The following is a 19403-nucleotide window of genomic DNA, read 5'->3' on the forward strand; positions in this document are numbered from 1 at the left end:
ATATAAAATATAAAATAAAAATAAAAATACTTTTGTTATTATTATATTCATCCAAACAAATGTACCTTTACTTGTACCAGGCATTAAAATGAACAAGAAATTGAAGAAAAAGGGTGGTATAATATTTTTATCCATGACTGTATTTATGCTGGTGATTTTACTAATAGTTTTAGTAATTTGTTTGTTCTGATGCACACAACACAAACAATTAATTGTATGTAAAAACCTACTTGGCAATAACATTGATTCTGACATTTTAAATACATTATCTAAATTGCTACTATGAAAATATAAATAGCCGTTGTCAGGGCTTAAAACAATCAATCTCTACGAATCAAGACTCCATAGTCTAACAATGGCATAACCTTCAGCACTGAAAACAAAAGATTGAAACATGACCTTGAAATCAAAAGCCTGATGTTATTCTAGTTTTTAGCACTGGCATAGATGTTTGTTAAGTCCTGAGGAAAAAGCGCCTGCATAAGCACATACATGGACAAGAACATGAACCTGGGAGCACTTAAGGGTCCCGGTTTGGTGTTTTGAAAATACAGTCATCCTAATGATAATCCATCTCACTTTTAACCCAAAGTGAAATCTGACTGGCATGGTGGTACAAGAGGTAATGCCTCTAATGAATCAGAAAAGTCACCAAGATTTATTGTGTGGGAACCACCTATATTACAAGCTACATAATTTCAAAAACATATATGAACAAGGACAATCAGGCATTTTCCCACTTTGTCTTTATTTGAATAACAAAATGGACATCCTACACAGAACACATAATGCAAGTTAACAATACAAAATCTACAAAATGATACAGTGACAAAGATTTTTTGTTCGACAGGTAGCAACTGTACAGTATAAATGGATGCAATACTGTGTGTTTTTTCTTTCTTTTCTTTTCTTTTATTTCATTCATCTATATTTGGCACTTGACCACAAGATGCTATTGAAATGAAATGTGGGACTGATGTACCTGATCACCTAACATAAAATGTGCAGAAGCCCAGAGAATTGAACACAACTATTTTGTTTTCCCAAAGTCATCATTCATCCGTCTGTGAAGACTTCTGCATGTCTTGGTGGGTTTTTTTTAGAAGTACAGACAGGTAAAATTAAGCAGAATAGAAGCAACTATTAGTAAATCCTGCAAAAACACAGTGAGGTTTGGTGGATGCTGCTGTTACTCGCTACCAGCGTCAGTGCTTTGTTCTGTTAGTTCTTTCTTATTGTGCGTCATAGTGATAAAAATGTGATCTCCATCATCACAGTAGCCCTCCATTTGTCCTATTTTACATTTGTACTTAAACATTTTTGCACATTCATGAGATGTAAAGTCACATTTGCACAAAGCTTGACATTTGAAGACATTACTGTTGCACTTCGAAGACACATGCAACATTTGGAGACTGTTTACAAACGCACATGACAAAAAAAACATAAAGACTGCCAATGTTTACTGGCTTCCTGGGAAACATGATGTCAGTGGAGCTGTAGCTTGGGATCAAATTAAGATGTGTAGCTATTTTCTCTCTCAAGAGAGGAAAATAACAGAAGCTACAAACACCAAATGTAGCTGTGGATATTAAAAAATAAATGCATATGTGTGGTCCTCTCCTTTTTAACATCTCTAGCATAAATATGAGTGAATATACTGTACAACTTTCTTTCATATATTCGTCAAGTAAAATAAAATAAAATGTTTATCGTCACATTCCAATAATTTATACGTCAAAGTGAATTTCTTCACTGCAGCAAAACGCCACAGTGTGATCACAGAGTAAAAGAATATATAAGTACCATACTATATATTCATATAACATCTAACTTTTTATTTTATCTTTTTTGTTTATACACTTGTTGAATCATAGTCGTAGGAAGAGAATCACAGCTCGGTTTATATGTATAAATATGTCAAGTTCATGTCAGTAAAATAAGTGTGTGTGTGTGTGTGTGTGTGTGTGTGTGTGTGTGTGAGGACACAGAACTTGGTGTAAAAAGTCACTTTCAAAAGAACAGACGGACGAAAATCTGCAGTCAAAATATTCCCCTTCATTTAAAAATCTGAGTGAGTTTTGGTTTGATGTAACATTCCTCCAAAGTATACATTTAAAAAAAAAAATCCTTTCTAAAAAAATTCTTCTATTGTCAAAAACTTAAAACTACCCAGATCTCCAGTCTAAGCTGTGAACACTTGTCTTCCCGGACTCACATACTTCATTACATCCAGTGTTAACGTGGAGTTAGATTGCAATACTTTGTGAAAAAACTGTCCGTCATCACTCACCACCCCGAGTCAGGTAAAAGAGAGAGAAAAAAATCCCTTTTAAAAAAGGAAAAAATAAGAATAAAAAGAATAAAAACTTGGATTCGGCTCAGTGTACCTCACGAATCGGATGGATTATCCTCGCTGATCGTCTCCTCAGACAAAGGGAGCACATCTCCGATTCAGTGTTTAAAGAGTCTTTGATGGGGTTTCAGTCCTTTGAGTTGTATTTGTACCGTTTACGAGACCCGTGTAGCTTTTCACCAGACGTAGAGGCACATGTACAGTATGTGCATGTGGGCATCTGAAAGATTATATATGCAGCAGGCTTTGGTATTTGTAGTATGTACAGTTGCATGTTGTCTGTGTGTGTGTGTACGTGTGTGTGTGTGCCTCTACAGCTTGAGTGATCAATAATCTCAGGTGGGTCGGTTGGGAAGGATTTTGAAAATGTGTAAAAATAATTGAAATTGCAATGGAGAAAAAGTCCAGTTTTCTACTGTCCAGCACTGCTGGGGTCGCACTGAAGCAGCCGGACGATGGAGGGGTCGTTCCTCGCTCCCTCAACAAACTCCTCCAGGGACAGTTTACCTGCGAGACGGAGACGCACAGGTTATCCGTTAGTTGTCTTGTTTATTTGTTGCAGCAGATCAAATTACATTTGTTACATTACATTTGTTTAAAAAAGGTACTGTTTCAGCAGAAAACACTCTTACCATCTCGATTTGTGTCCATCTGTCTGAAGATCTTGTCTGTGCGTTTCTCAGGCGTGGACTCATCTTCAGGCATCTTCATCACAGAGGAAACCATCTTGTAAATCGCCTGCAGACAGAGAGGAAGAAACCATAAACACAAATTTTAGAATGAAAACTTTTATAAAAGTAGCCTCCTTTCATTAAAGTTTTAACTTTGTAAAAATGGGTGCAATACATTTCAAATAGAAGATATCTCCAATGATTAAGAGTCGACAGTCTGATCACGTTTCATATCAGTTATTCTGGCCGGAAGCACAACTGCAAGGTTGCATCAGCTGGATTGTTGCAAAGTGCAGTGAAATATATAAATGATACATCAATCAACTGATCTCCTCTGGGAGGAAGAGAGATAAAGGATTGCTTTCATTTGTGTTTGGCTCCGGGGCCTGATCTGAAACTTCACAGAAACAAACAGGAAGTATTTGTGCACTGAAAGTTTAGGTTTTTAAAATAATGATAAATCAAGAAAAGTGAGTGCGTTTGCTTCACTGTTAAAGTTTTCTGAGGCCGAGGGGGAAAATACCAAAAAATGCAGGAACAATAATTTACCTTTATGTTGTATTTGTAGGTTTCTGTACAACTAATGTCACTTACAATGAATCATTATTGAAACAAAAGAAAAAAGAAACTAAATTAATCTAGAAAAAATATAATAAACACACCTGCTCAGTATACACAGACATGATATGAATACTGAACACTGATTGGAGAACGGGATTACACATTCTTTAACACACTGCTCAATTTAACACCATGATGAGTGGTGAAATAACATGTGTGAGGGATTGCTGGTGTGCGTGTGTGTGTGTGTGTATGTGTGTGTGTGTGTGTGTGTGTGTGTGTGTGTGTGTGTGTGTGTGTCTGAACCAAAAAGATGAGTAGTCTGTGTGAGACTCTCTGTAGTAGGAAACTGTGAGGGGTGGATGTAGTGCTGCTGAGTCAATACGAGGATCAGAGGAGAGCCGCTCCCTGCTGGAAATACACCACAGTCAAGTCTTATTTAGAAACGTCTGAGAGGAACTGCTGGTTTCTAAAATTACACAGCGGCTGGTTTTCCTGCTGTGGGCAGTCAAATGGTGCAGAACGCAGAAGCAGATGGATATACGGTGGAGCAGCTGGTGTGGACGGCTGAGCAAAATGTTGCTTCACTGCTGGACCAGGGAGCATGGCGTTATCATGATGGCATGCAAGGACCGCTGAAACACCACAGGCTATATAAAGCTCGAGAAGCAGAAAGCCTGAATGCTTGAGAGCATAAAGGATGGAAGGGAAGTAAAGACACAAAACAAAACAAAAACACAAACCCACCGTTACAATCTCCAGCATCTCCGCCTTGCTAATGTATCCGTTCCCGTCCAGATCGTACATGCTGAACGCCCACTTCAGCTTTTGGTCCAGCCGGCCGCGAGAGGTCACGCTCAGGGCGATGATGAACTCCCTGAAGTCAATAGTCCCGTCTCCGTTGGCGTCGAACGTGCGGAAGACGTGCTCGGCGAACTTAGAGGCGTCTCCGTAAGGGAAGAAGTTGGCGTAGATCTTCTTGAACTCCTCCATGGAGAGCGCGCCGCTGGGGCAGTCCCGCAAGAAGCCCTTGTACCACTCCATGATCTCATGCTCGGTGAAGTCCGTGTTGTCCATCAGGTCCTGCATGACGTCGGGACGAAGCTTGCTGTTCTGTTTGCCCATGGTCGCTGTTTCTGTGGAGGCTGTAGGTGGTGTGAGGACAGCGGCGATTTAGACTGCAGACAGTGAGGAAGAAAGAGAGACAAAATGGATGTTAGAAATAATTGGAAATGACTTTGAGGTGATACAAGAGGGGAGGGAAGATAGAAAGGTCTTAATGCACTTTAATAATTAAAAAAGCTGCATTAATTTCTCTTGTAAAGGTAGTTTTCTTTGTAAATATCCGAATGTTTTGCTGTTTAATAAATAAAATAATCAATCATTTTATAAAGACCGCAAAGATACTTTTCTAACCTTCAATCACTAACTTTTTTGACCCATTTTCGATCTCCAATGTCATGTTTAAAGAGCAGAGACAATGGCAGATTATTTTTTTTGCGTCTGATCTGCTTGGCTTACCACCTCTGTGAAATTGTTTACAGTGGGAAAGAGTTTTGGGACATGAAAGGGCTTTAACATTATGTACACTTCAGTTATTAGCATCAGTTTTGGTATCATGAATTGGTTATAAAAAACTGAAAAAAAAAAACAATCTATCTATTCTATATTTTCCCCTGTAATCTGCTCTGCACTTTACTGCTTTTTTGCACTTCTAGTTTGATGTTAAATGAAATGTCATTATCTTAGTATCTGTAAGTAATTTATTTTAATATATTTAACAGTTGATAAATTATGTGTTACATTAAATAAAACACAACCAATGTCATGTATGTAGGCTTAAATTGAATCTAATCTAGGTTGAATTTGGTAGAGGCTATCACAGAAACAATGAAGGCATTCTAGATAAGGAAGAGTAGAGAGATAAAGTTCAGTATGCAGGTTCAGTCTACCATGCACCTGCAGCAGGAGACCACTAAATGTTTTCATGGTGCAAAACCACCACAGATGCACATCTTCACCCACACTTACAGTGTAGCATACACACCATTTCTGTGATGTGCATCATCTCTGCAGATGCACCATCTATTTCCTGCAGGAACTACAACTGTGATACATCAACACACACATACAGATCCTTTGTATCAATAGTCGAAATAGTTTATCGTTGTAGTTTGGGTTTTGTGATAAATTCTGCAGAAAAAGATCCATAGATATATTAAGCAAACCTCAAGTACAGACTGTTTATGCTTTCAAAGTGCATAACAAACTCACATACTAACCATCTGATAAAAATCACACTCCTCTGGAACGAATGAATCTTTGCATGCAGAAAGTGAACAAGGAGCCTTCACACTCACCAGAAGACGCAGTTCATCATTTAACCCTGCAGCTAATGTGCTTATCACTTTCCCCTGTCAGACCGCTAGCTGCTGCTGAGCTCGCCAGGCTAAAAAGAACAGGGAAGCTGTTCTGAGCTTAGCCGAGGATAATGACAGATAAAATCAGCAAGGTCGGGTCAGGCCAGAGCAAATTACCGTACAGGTAGTTTGTTCCAGGAAGGGAAATAACGATCCGTCAAGTCTGTGTTTCCTTACAGTTCTTCGCTTTGTTTATAGACTCCAGAGCTAAAATATGGAGAGGGATAATTCAGAAAACTTGAACTGAGCCTTTGTGTCAAGCAATTCAGGATCCAGTATATATTTACTGACTCTAACAACGCTCATAATGTGCAGTAATTCAATATTATAATGAATCGAATTGTAATAGAATCGTATCGTGATTAAATCATTTATTAAGATATTGTGATGCAAAATTACATCATCTAAATGATAACAAGCACATACTAACTCAAATTTCTCAGAAAATCTGATGTGAAATATTTTGAGGGAATATCATTTGTAGGGTGCACTGATCCGTCTTTTTCAATACAGATACAGATATTAGTATCAGAGTTAATGCATTCCTAGTCATCTGAAGATTATGGTTTTGTTTTTACATCACACTTCACATTATCAAACAGGTGCATGCATGTAAACACAGTAGAAACATGCTTTATAGTGATATATAGGACTGTAGCTAATGACTATTAATCAGCCCATTGTTTTATCGATTAACTCATTTGTTTATTTGGTCTGTAAAATGTCAGAAATTATGAGAAATGTCGATCAGTGTTTCCCAAGGCCCAAGACCTCAAAAGGTCTTGTTTTTTCCACAACTCAAACATATTCAATTTCCTGTCATAAAGGAAGAAAATAACCAGAAAATATTCACAAATCTGCAACAATACAATTTTGACTTTCTTTAAAAAAATGACTCTTGTCAATTGATCAATTATCAAAACAATTGGTTGATTAATTGTATAGACAACAAATAATTAATGTATATTTGCAGCTCTAGTGATATAAATGATCTTGTATTAATTATATGAATTATAAAGGTATGAAGTTAGATATTGGCTATGTCGTCCAGCACTATTTTCAGATACATGGTTAAATGTGGCAGTCTGACTTATATCACTAGATGCAAAAGTTTACAAACCCATTTTAAAGTTTGCTCTTGAGCTAATCAACTAATTAATTAGGACTAATTGATAAAGAGCTGCCACCATGTTTCCCTCCCTGTAAAGTGGGAATCTGCTGTTCTTTACAACAACAATGAACTTAATGAAAAGTGCTGCTTCACTGACAAACCCAACAGCAAACAGAGGCTCCTGTCCTGTTAACACGATTCTGAACAAATTGTTTTTAAGTGAAACTGTATGAATAGGTAGATTGGAGAGGACACGGTTGCAGCTTGAATTAAATCGCCTACATTTCCATTAGTTTTGTTAACTGCTAATCCAAGGACTCGCTCTTCTATTTCACACTCGCATGTTCCATAAACAGCCAGCTATAATCCTTTAATTAACTCTGAGTAAACAATGGGCTCTAGCAATGTGGCAGCCACCTCTAATGAGTTTCCTGCTGTTATAGTTCACTTCAACGCCAGCGAGAATGCCGGAGCGGCGTGAAAAGGAGATTAACACCTGTTTACACACTCATCACTCCTGGAGCTAGACACAGCAGCAGCAGCAGCAGAGACACAGCGGGGCTGAACTGCTTATGGACAGACTGAAAGTGTGTCTGCTTTTAAATTAGACAGTCTGGACCTTCCAGAGGAGCATCATGAGGACTGTTCATAACACCACATTTAAACTAGAGCCCGACCAATATGGGATTTTATGTGGATTGTGCGTCAATTTTGTACTGATGTGACTTTGTAAAGGTACATAGAAGGCTCCTTTGTTTAACAAATGATAATTGATGAATTATTAAAAAACATTATTATTCATTATACATACAATATATTACATTGTCAACCAATTCTTGAAATTAAAACTGAAAAAATTAAAGATATAAAACTAAAATAAATAGCTTACCCAGTTTCTAAATGTAAATTACCACAGCATTATTGGCGTTAAAAGTTCTGGTGCATATAGAAAAAACGTAAACACCAACAACCCAAACATACCAATATGTCTTTGATAGATCAATCCATCAGACATAACTGTTGGGCTTTAATTGAAAGTTTTTGTTAGTTTGTTTTTTAAAGGTATCAGCTATATTGTTTAAGTCCTTTTTTAAGCAACATGATCAAACTTTTGATAGGACCAGTTTCTTAAATGCGAAAAATGTAAAAAAAAATTCAGGTTTGGGACATTTATTTGGAAGGTTGCATTTTGCAGTGTTTCTGGCAGTTCTTTTTAAGGTTTAAGGTACAATTTTTATGACAAAGTGCCCCATTTGTTTACATTCTGCACGCAAGAGTATGCATTATGTAAGGGCAGAACATGTTGAATAGGTCTTTTTCATAGCAGACATTTTTCAGAGCCAGAAAAGCAAAGCTGTAAGAAACAATAAAATGAACTGGGTTCAATTTAAGTGTCACAGTAAGCCGTTCCATAGCTGAGGGAGCCAGCAACAAACGTCAAATGTCAGCTATTTGGAAGTATTTCACGCTTGAAGAGCCCCGGTACTGGGACTGAAAAAGTCGGATCGGTGCATCCCTAAATTGACATATTACGTTTCCTGTTTTAGACAGATTGTTAAACTAAAACTGCAGCAAACACTTGTCAGCTGATTCAGCAACTGAATTTGTTACTTGCTCAATTAGATTTGCCATATGACCGAGATTGAAGCTACTCATGTAGCAACACACAGTGAAAAAGACACTGTCTGAAGCCAGGTTACTTTAAGATTATATAGAGAAAGTCTCCCCTGTATTCAACCTCAAACTCAACTTGATTGTCCCAGAGAGGAAATCCACACAGATCTGAACCTACATAGTACACGAAACATAATAAAAATACATCATATGAAGAATAAAATCACAATGAATTTAATACCCATATTTCCATGAGCTCACATTGGTATTTCATATTTTTTAAGAAAGCCTTACCAATTCCAAATGAAAGTCTTGTATCTGTCATTCAAAGTTTTAATGCACACACACTAGACCCTGATAATCCACCATCAACCAGTCGACGTCATCCTGACTTCCTCCATTCATTTCATTCATACACTCAGTCTTTGTTTCATGTGGTGACCAGTACTGCCACATACTCTGCAATTTGCATTTTAATTTTTTAATGGACTGTGGAGTGTTTCCACACGGCTGCGTTGTCATGATTACTGACAGTACAATCGCTCTTCCTTTTGGCAGCGAGTTGTCAAAAACAAACAAACACACATATTACTTTACATGCCGACTTTGATTGGATTCCATTTAATTACACTTCCTGTGCAGACGGACGGCTTGGTTAATTGTTTGCTTTTAGCCGCGGCTCTAATCACACAGACTGTTTACTCAAACACGGCTGACTAAAATGTTTCTCTGCAGAGTGAGGGAAGGTTAATTAGTCTTACTGGATGTACAATAACATATTATAACGCCCTTTTGTTCTGACTTTCATGGATGATAAGGAACATTAATAGTTTTAGCTGTATTGTGTGATATGAACTGGTCTGTGAATCACAATGGAAGCTGTGTCATGACTACAAGGTAAGTATTTTAATTATTAAAAAACATTTCACTTGTTTTTAATCTACACGGCTAAGTGTACTTGTTGTGTGGAGTTGTCATTTCCGCTTAAAGTCCACAAACATGCAGCTATTTCTGCATTTGTGAAGTCTGTGTGGGTAAAAATAAAAGTTGCTTTGTGACTTTGTAATATAAGTTTACATCTAATGTTAACACTAGGGCTGCTCTATTATGGCAAAAATAAAAATAAAAAATATTTTTTGAAGCATAAAAGTCTTTTGCATTTCTTTTAACAGTTGTTTTTTAACAGTTGATTTTCTAATTTATTCTTATATTTCAATTCAATTCAACTGAAAAACAAATAAAAAAGAATTTCAAAAAAGATGAAGAAATGACATAAGTAAACATTATATATATCATGTAAATATTCATTTAAATAAATGTAAATAAATAAATAAAAATAAATTTGACCAAATTAAGTGAGATCAACTATGAACATTAGTGCATTTCCACAAATGTATTTATCATATAAAAAATAATAAATCAAAATAAATAAGACAACCTACTGAAAACTCCTTAACACGTATCAACATTTTGGTAACGCATCCCATATTCAACATATATCAAATCAGAAACTGAAAGCAAAAATGAAACCAAAACAAAACACATGAGAACAAAATTGTGAAAAAGAATGTACCACAATAGTAGTTTCATCTTGATTATTTTGTTTTCATGATCAGTAAAATCTGAAAAAAAAAAATTTCGTACTTGAAAATAAAGTTTGGTTAACCGCCCAGCTGAAACTTCAGCCCGTCAGCCTCTCTGTGTGTCCTGGCTGAAGGTTTCTGTATCTTAAAAGTAGAAATGATTGGATGAGAGCTCAGACTTCCAGTGAACATCCCTCCAACTAGACACCCTAAGAACTCGTCTATTTCCGTCTCTCAGAGATCACTGCCTACAATAACCGGTAAGACTCTTACCTGCTGCTGCTGGCAAACCTTTGATGACACTGTTACATAACAGAGACTTTGACAAGTGGACAGGTCACATGGTCGGGCAGAGTCTCTGCCTCCACCATCTCCTGAGGTCAAGACGAGCGAGCGAACACTTGTTTAAGCTCGTGAGTGCGTCTGAGAAGAGAACAGGCCTGAGATAGAGTCGGTGACCTCAGCATGTGGAGCTATAATCCAGTTTCACTTTCAGGTTCTAATCACAACACACATGTTGTTCGGTGTGTGACATGTTTAGAAGAGGACAAGAACAACCTGCAGGGCTTGGAGACAGATTTAACTCCAGATTCAACCAACAACAATCCTGGATCAAATCCAGATAAGGACAACAATCATGACAACATCATCAGTGGCGCCAACAGGAGAATCAGAGCAGAGAGAAGCATCTTGTTTTCATTTCTATTCAATAGAAACAGATCCGGCAACAAATAACAATTTTCATTATTTGTCCATCTGCAGATTGTTTTCTTTTTTTTTTTTTTTAAAGATATTTTTTTGGGCCATTTTTCAAGGCTTTATTGATAATGAGTGTTTTTTGCTGTTGACAAATTCATCAGCTAATCATTTCAGCTTTAAGACTTGATCGAAAAGTACTTTAAAAATTAATTATTTAATTTTGCCTATGAAAAATAACCCAGAAGCCAGCTTTATAATCTTGAATATTGTTGTGTTTTACGGCAGTAAAATTAAAATATTTGAGGGTTTTGATTGTTGGTTGATTTTTTTGAGTAAGTTGAGAGAGCCCACAGTTTCAATGTTACTTTCAATTTTAAATAAAATAATATTTTAATTCAACAAGCAATGCATTGTATATTGTTGCAGAATACTGAAAGCAACAGAAAAAATACAATATAATATCCATTTAGTTATTGCAAATAATATTGTTATTGCAGTATTAATTGTTATCATAAATTGCATATTTTCCTCATATTGTATAGCATTATTAATTAATGGATTGATCAAGAAAATAATCAGCAGATAATATCGATTCTGAAAACAATCGTTAGTTATGAGTAAACAAAACTAGAAAATCTGACACTAATTTTGAAAATTCAAAGCTACAGAAATTATTTCCTGTTACCTTTTACTCCTAAGAAGAAAAAAAATCCCACTCGGATGTGCAGCCAATGTGTTTGTTCTGCAGCAGCTGAACAGTTGACTCATTCTTGCTGCTTGAATCAAAGGCCCTCGACACGCCATTCATCCTAGAACATCTTGTCGGCCACTTGCGTAACAGGCAGAAGTCTCCATTTATATCTTCAGGTAAATCTGAACCCAAAGGACTAATAGATAATCCGAGCACAGAGAGAGTGGAGGAAAGCTGGGGAGGGGAGGGCCTGACAGAGCGACTGAAAGAGACCCGATCAGATATAGAGTTTATGAATGATACATTCATAAAGCAACATGATCCGTCTGCGATCAGGCTGCAGAACTGGGCCCGTCTTTCTCCACCCAACAGGCGAGCGATTATTAGACCTGCAAGATCTGCAATCTGATATTCACTCACAGGTCGAAATTAAATAATTGTTTCATCTCGGCTGTGATAAGATATTTAAAAGCCTCGACGTTGCACACCTCGGATTAAATCAAACAGGTTCAGTCGAGGACAAATGGGAACAAAGCTGAGAGAGCTCAACACCGCACAGCCACATGAGGCTAAGAACTGCCACATCACAACCACTCTCTTTCTCCTCTGCTGTTTGACTGTCCAATTCATCAGATTTGCGTCATCCATTTTTTTCAAGAGCTCAGAATTGTGTTTAATTAACACAATCCAACAACCAGTTTGCAGCAACAAGAAGAGAAATCATCAGAAGCTCACACTTGAAATCAGTCAGGCTGCTCAACTAAAGGCATTTGAGTCGACCAACACTCAAAAGCACCATTTTAAATCTTGTGTTTACCAGATACTTGCTCATAAGTTTCTTACACATAAGTCATTCAGAATGAAAAACCATTAAAAATGACTTATTGGACTTAAAAATCTTTTCCAATTAGTTGTGTTTTTGGCATTTCATGCTTTCAGAAATGACGTAAACAATAAATTATTATCTAAATTGTAGCTAATTTAGTTTCTTCTGTTGTTTTCTTGTAGTTGATGTACAAAAGGTGATACAATTTATTATTTAACTGATATCCTTTTATGAGATGAGATATTATCTTAATTTTGGATACCAAGTGACGTTTTAAAGGCTGCATTACAGTAAAGTGATGTCATTTTTTCTATTATTTGCAGTTACATTACATTACTGATTATTATTGGAAAATCTAAAAACTCCTTTAATATTATGATATTTGATTTTTCTCCATTTCACAAAGCTTTATACAAAAGTACTTTCAGAATGTAGAGTCCACATCCTTCCATGCTTGAGTGTGTAAATTGAATAAAGATGGTAAGTGGAGAGCATTTTCATGCAGTTAAGATAGCCGATTACACACACAAACAATGTTGGTTGACGTCAGAGTTGAGACGCTCTGCCAGAGATCAGCATCGGTTTAATCAACGTGCAGTTTACTCGGTGCAGGAGGAGAAAAGCTGAGACGTCAGCAAACCAGCGAGATCCAACAACACATCAAAGACTCAACTCAAGACCACTCTTTTTACTTCAAACTTAAATTTCATCTCTTGCTGCATGTGAGCCTCTGAAGACTGCAGCTGCATCAATATGTGTCAGTGTTGAGCACAGAAAGCTTGAACAGTTTGTTTTCTCACTGGAGACAAATGAGTGAAATGAAACAAGAAAAGGCTTAAAATCCCTTTACTATCGTGAGTCTAGCATGTATGAATTATGAGTTGACAGACTCGTTGGTTTCTCACTTGGCTCGAATTTTACAAGATCTAAAAATGCTGCCCTGCGGCTCTCCTCAACATCTCGACACACACCGCACACATCTATCTCTTTAAACGTCTTCTGGTTACAGCCCTTTTACAATCACGTGTCTGATCAGCAGCTTATTTCAAACCATCATCAAACTCGGCTGCAGCACCGCATAGCTGCGGGAGCAGCCGTGCTCACGTTACAAGAATCGCAAGGAGCGATGTTCAGTGTAGCGTGCTTTGGTGGCTCCTTGAATATCTGACTGCAACTCTATCTCCTGTGTTATTTAGTGTAAGGTCAGGGCTGGTCTACGGGTCTGTCTGAGGAAACCGACATCATCAGCACAGGGATCAACACTCACTGTTAGAGTTAGAGTAGTTCATCTGCTTGTGGTTGCTGAAAATATGTTTTTTGAGTTACCTTTGGGTGATTGGGATACTATGCAGTTATAACATCGTGATAATGAATTCTTGGATTTTTAACAATTTAACTTCCTTTGTCATTGCACGTGTATCATTGTCTTGTTATGGTTTTGACCATAACACCAAGAACTGTTAAACAATCTATGTATTTTGGGGTGCATGTTGGGGCCCTTTGCTGTTTTCTATATGTCAAAAAGTGACTTCCACTAATGGAAACCAAAGGCCACCAATTGGTTGCCAATTTCTCAAGACAGCTGCAAATGGCAACCTGGCAACTGTCTCTGTCAAGTACTGCTACTAAATAACTGCCACCAAGACAAAAAGCGCCAGAAAAAGCCTCAGAGAGTAAGATACAAGTAACTTAAAGTTGAAGTGAGCTTGCTGATTTATAAACACCATCCAGTTAAGAGCTGAAACATTTAGTGGATTATTTGATTGACGCAAATTAAATATTTTGAGAATCTATTCATCTTTTCAATCATGTATTTTTAGGGAAAACTGCAGCTCAGCTTCTACAATGTGACAATTTACTGCTTTTCTTTGTCATAAGCGATAGTAAATTGAATATCTTTGAGCTTTTGGACTGATGGTCAGGCAAAACAAGACTTTTTTGGGGCTGTACCAACTAACTTGAAGGTTCATTCAAACGCTGACAATTGAAGTCTTAAAATCAACATTTAAATGCTGTGCTAAGGCTGCCCTTCGAAAAATGTGCTACAAAAAGGCTAGTAATGGGAAATACGGTGTGTAGAGCCAGAATTTTCAAATCCAACTGGGAGAATTCAGGATTAATTTTAACCAAACCAGAGCTGGTAATTGTTGGAACAGTGGAAAGACTAAAGAATCAAGACTAGGAGTTTTAATTTGGTTGTGTCGTATTTGAATAAAAGTGTGTTTTATAATGAGTTAACAAGGAATTAAGCTGAATTTAGATTGGTGAGAGAGAGAAGATTGAAAAAAGAAGGTGCACATTGTATTGTCTTCTTTATCTAGGAAAATATGTTCAAAAATATGTCCCTTTTTGACATTTTTTTAGTTTATTTCCAGTTAACCATTAGACTTAAAGAAGTTAAGGGCTTGAACACCAGCTGAAACTACAGGCTAAGCCTCAAATGCAAAAAGATTCAGTGGAACCCTCGAACTTTGAATACGACACCAGAGAAAGCCAGCTCCTTCCACATGAGATTTCACATCAAACTGAGGCTGAAGGTCAAATCACTCACAAAACACAAACATTCATAGCAACAGCTCTAAAAATAGCCTCAACTTCCTCTCACGCTTCCTTAATATATGTCTTTATCACAAAACTGCCTTCAATACAGCCAAGATCTGTCACTTCAATGCGCAGGGTTTTGTTTTTCTGATCATTTCTTTATTTCACAGCAGTCTGCAAGTGTGATTTACGTGAATTACAAAATGTTTCTTTGCTTGACAGTTTCTCAGCCCGTTTCTTTACTTCTCTAAATCCCATCCATCCTGCCTTCAAGAGACCTGAGGCAGCAACTTCATCATAATGCAGCACACATGAGCTCCCATTGTCAGCCGGAGAGCTTCGTGCGTCAAGGCGCTGCAGAAAACCACAATCATGACAGAGGAGCCATTATGAGGCAGCGAATGAGAACAAGACAAAAAAAGTGTCACTGACAACAACTGCAAGAAGGCAGGCAGAGCTGCAACAGACTCAGGGCTGGACAAACACACACAAACACACACACAACACTCTCGCAGCAAATTGTTACTGATTGCACGAGGAGAGTGCTGTTTACTTTGCACTGAATATCTAAATGTGCCTCTCTGTGAAGCAGCCTGTTGTAAAGACAAAGGCTACAGAGATGGAAATGTCAATCTGTCCGATGACTAACAACTCCCACCACTCTCTGTTGGTGATATCTGCTGCACAGCATGTGTGAAATGTGGCTTTCTATCCAAAATATTATCTGTGTGACAGGCCAGGATCTACTTCTTTATCTTAGCATTTGAAACCTCTCTTTTTCCTCCTTCAGTTTAATCTTCTACTCATATTTGCTCTCTCACTCTCCCCGTCTGAAAAAAAAAAGGTCTAATTCAATTCAAAAGAGCAGCAGTGCTTTACAGACGAGCATAACTACAGAGGATGCTGCCAGTGTGGTCAGTCTGGCCCAAAACAAACCCACGCAGACGAAAATATAACATCTGGTTAAATTTAGCGTACATTTGTAAGAGTTCAGCATCTTGAAATGTTTGGAGGGATGCTTTTGACACCAAGGGGGCTATTATCTCGACTCCACCCTTGTGTCAGCACCTCCACAGGAGTTTAAATTTCCTTGCTGTGTTGTGTTGGATGCAACTGGACAGAGAGTTTTGGTTGAAATTTCCTAAAAACATATCAAATGTTTGGGAGCCATAGAGCCTCAAAGACAGCAAAACTAGAGTCTGTGTGTCCCCTCATTTACTGAGTCTACATGTTTCTCTTTATTCAATGAAGTCAAGCTTCTTTTTGTCACTGTAACATTAAATTCTGTGTCCCTTCATGTCTGTTCACATCACAGCTCGCTCTCATCACTTGGTGAACACTTCACACAAACCGCCAGAGGAAATTCAGCCATGACAGGTTATTGTTTACATCCCACATCAAAACCAAACCAGAGGCATTCAATTACTACAAGCCACCACCGGCAAAAAACAAGAAAAAAAGGAAAATTGCACAGCACCTCTTGATTCTACAAGCCACTCTGAGGCAGCAATCTTCTCCGGTCCTCAGTCGTCTGTCTTTCTTTAGCTGCTTGACTGTCACCTGACACCAATATGGTCCACTGATAAAGCAATTTCATGTAGGGTTTCAGCTAATGACTGTTTTCATTATTGATTAAGATGTCAATTGGTTTTTCAGTTTAATTATTTAGTCGATATACTGTAAAATAAAAAAGCAATAAATGCTCACATTTGAGAAGCTAAAACAGGTGAATGTGGACGTTTTTGTCCTCAACTTTTTTTTGTCTTTTATAGACTAAACAGTCTATAAAGACAAAAATCAATGTTAGAATGAAAAAAGTTATTTTAAGCTCCAACTAAAAATATGTCTGACATGTAAAATTTCTCATTTAATATATCCTTTTTATATATACGCAATTTAAAGACCTCACCTTGAGCTCAAGGAACTGCAGTGGGTCTTTGTTTTGAATCTATTTTCTCATATAACTGTTTCACTGTAAAGAAATAAAGAAAAAATGGACTTAAAATAAAACATAAGAAAAGCTGCAAATCCTCACATTTAAGAAGATGGAATCTGAAAATGTTTGACATATTAGCTTGATAAATTGCTTTAATAGATAAATAGATTATCCCAATGATTGACAATAATTTCATTTGATGTGATGCTCTTACTTCTTTTATTTCAAGTCCTTTGTTTCTGAATTTTTGTTAACTGTTATACCATGTAATGCCACAAAGCCCCCAGATTATCAGTATATTAAAGTACATCTCACTGCTACCACACTGTTGGCCCTGAACACTAACTAGAGATACATTCATTCAGAGCAAAGCAAAGCAAACATTTTAACTCACTTAGCAAGGTAAAGCACCACCGGTCCAATAATGCCTCCCCTCCTGCTTTAATCCACTGACTGACTGATGTGTATTTGCTGAAATGAGATACCCTGCCTCACTCAGCCTTGTGTGGTGGGTGGCAGGACTCCTTTTTCCACTTCCTGTCCTAACTCATTCTACAATGAAATACGGAGAGAGTGTATAAAGAAAGACATCAAGCACAGCAAGCTCATCTGAGAGTTCATTCAGGAGAGAAGAAGCAGCCTCATCCGATTAGAAAACCCTTATCCGCTGCTGCTAGTATCTTGTAATGCTGCTGCACTGCAAAGTTATGGAGGAAAATGTTTAAACAGACTACTGTTAGTCTGGTTATATTCCAAAGACGACTAAGAGTGTAAGTACGGGCTGTAAAGTAACAGCTTCAACCTGTAAACTCATCTCCTCACCTGAGCTGCAAGCAAAAACAGAAAAAAGTAACAGGAAGCGGGGGAGGGACGGACATTAGCGGCAACTTACCTCGCTTTTAAGTTGCTGTGGGGGTGTTGTTAAAAGTCTCTCTAATAGTCCATTACCCAGCGGAAGGTAAAAAGTTTTAAGGAGGAGGCAACAGGTAGCAGGAGCCACTCAGGAGCTGGAGTTTCCCGTCTGCTCTCAGTCCAAACTCTACCAGGCTTGTTCTGCTGCACAGACTCCGCTTAGCCCTGCAGACTCTCGCCGTGACGTCAAGGCTGCTCATCACGTGGGTGCCGCAGCGACCAATAGGATCGCAAGTCGCGTTGTCCTGGCAACAAGAAACCACCGCCTGGCTGGGCGGCGATTAGCATGAAAGAAGTTTACACAATTTTAGCATTTTTTTCTGAAGAATAAATGCTTTTAAACGTGGTTGTACTATGGAAATTAGTGCCAGAAGTTATTTATTATTAAAAAGGAACAGTGTAGTGATGTCGACAAGCTTTAAAATGTATTCTAAATGTCTCAGGAATATAAAGAAATTGTAATAGGTCTATTGAAAAGTGAAACATGTTGGTTTTCGCTAGTGTTAGAAGAGGTAGCCTACTCAGATATGTTAAATTATTTTTCATACTGTATCTATAGGCACATGGGACTACTGTTTTTGCAATTGACTCCATAATATTTGAGAAAAGACAACAACAAAAATAAAAAACAAAATAAAAAAACAGCATGCCCCATGTGCCTAAGGATTAAATGTAGGTTAGAGAAAGTGGATCTTATGCACACACATGCAGCATCAAAAATATTTATATTTAACTATAATAAACAGTGTTAATATTTTCCTGCATTCTCACTTACTGGTAACAGCACCTCACTGCTGTTTTCCTCAGGAGATGGAGTTTACCTGTGTATTTTTGGTAATAACAGTTTATCGGATAAGAGGCTGTGACACTTGTTGCTGAGCAGCAATATGAATAAAGAAAAACAAACAAAGATAGAGGAAACAAAGATTTATTTGCTGTTTGTGCAGCCATGCAGTGTATGGGTCTTTAGGTCACAGCTGCAAATTTTTTTGTCTTTAATAGTGAAGTTTAATGCAAATGTAAATTAATGCAAATGCATTGTTTGAACAATAGTTTTGCATGCATTACATGTATTTTATCTGCCTTTCTGTTTTTTCCCTAATGAGAGGTATTTGCAACCTAGTGCTTTGCAGGGATGCAAACGTAAAGACTTCATTTCATCTAATTTTGTAACTTTCTTTGCATAAAGCCTACCTTATATTACCTAGAGTTGATATGCTTTGTGGGAGCGACAACATAATGATCTTATTCATTTCTGAGAATTGCATGATAATGATGAGAGAGATTATGGGGACGATAACCGCCATGTATTCACTGTACAGGTGTTCCCTTGCAGGCACATTGGGAGCCATGCTTTGCCTAAGATGATTAGTGGAAGTCAAAGCCACGGGGCTTATTCAGCCAGTGTTCCAGGCAGCATTTTCTTAATGCCCTTATAAAGAACACTGAGAACTCCTGCTGCGCCTGCTGAGTCAGCAAACT

At 37.6% G+C, this 19403-nt stretch overlaps 1 protein-coding gene across 1 annotated transcript; it reads right to left on the reverse strand.

Annotated features, from left to right (window-relative positions):
• Positions 1-729: 729 nt before the first annotated feature.
• Positions 730-18045, reverse strand: LOC131985475 (neurocalcin-delta B). Its single transcript, XM_059350604.1, has 4 exons — positions 17902-18045; positions 4336-4766; positions 2989-3094; positions 730-2863 (listed from the first exon to the last, which is right to left on the reverse strand). The coding sequence occupies exons 2-4, from the start codon at positions 4711-4713 to the stop codon at positions 2769-2771; spliced, it is 579 nt and encodes a 192-aa protein (XP_059206587.1). The 5' UTR covers positions 4714-4766; positions 17902-18045; the 3' UTR covers positions 730-2768.
• Between the last annotated feature and the right edge of the window lie 1358 nt (positions 18046-19403).

Source organism: Centropristis striata, chromosome 14 (assembly GCF_030273125.1).
Source record: "Centropristis striata isolate RG_2023a ecotype Rhode Island chromosome 14, C.striata_1.0, whole genome shotgun sequence".
In the NCBI taxonomy this organism is placed as follows: Eukaryota; Metazoa; Chordata; class Actinopteri; order Perciformes; family Serranidae; genus Centropristis; species Centropristis striata.

Bases quoted from the DNA above. Each gene is read 5' to 3' on its own strand.
- LOC131985475 (XM_059350604.1), bottom strand. From the start codon at position 4,713: ATGGGCAAACAGAACAGCAAGCTTCGTCCCGACGTCATGCAGGACCTG. The intron at 3,095-4,335 runs GTGGGTTTGTGT...CTCTGTCTGCAG, and splicing joins AGATGCTGGAGATTGTAACG to GCGATTTACAAGATGGTTTC. The intron at 2,864-2,988 runs GTAAGAGTGTTT...TCCGTCTCGCAG, and splicing joins GATGGACACAAATCGAGATG to GTAAACTGTCCCTGGAGGAG.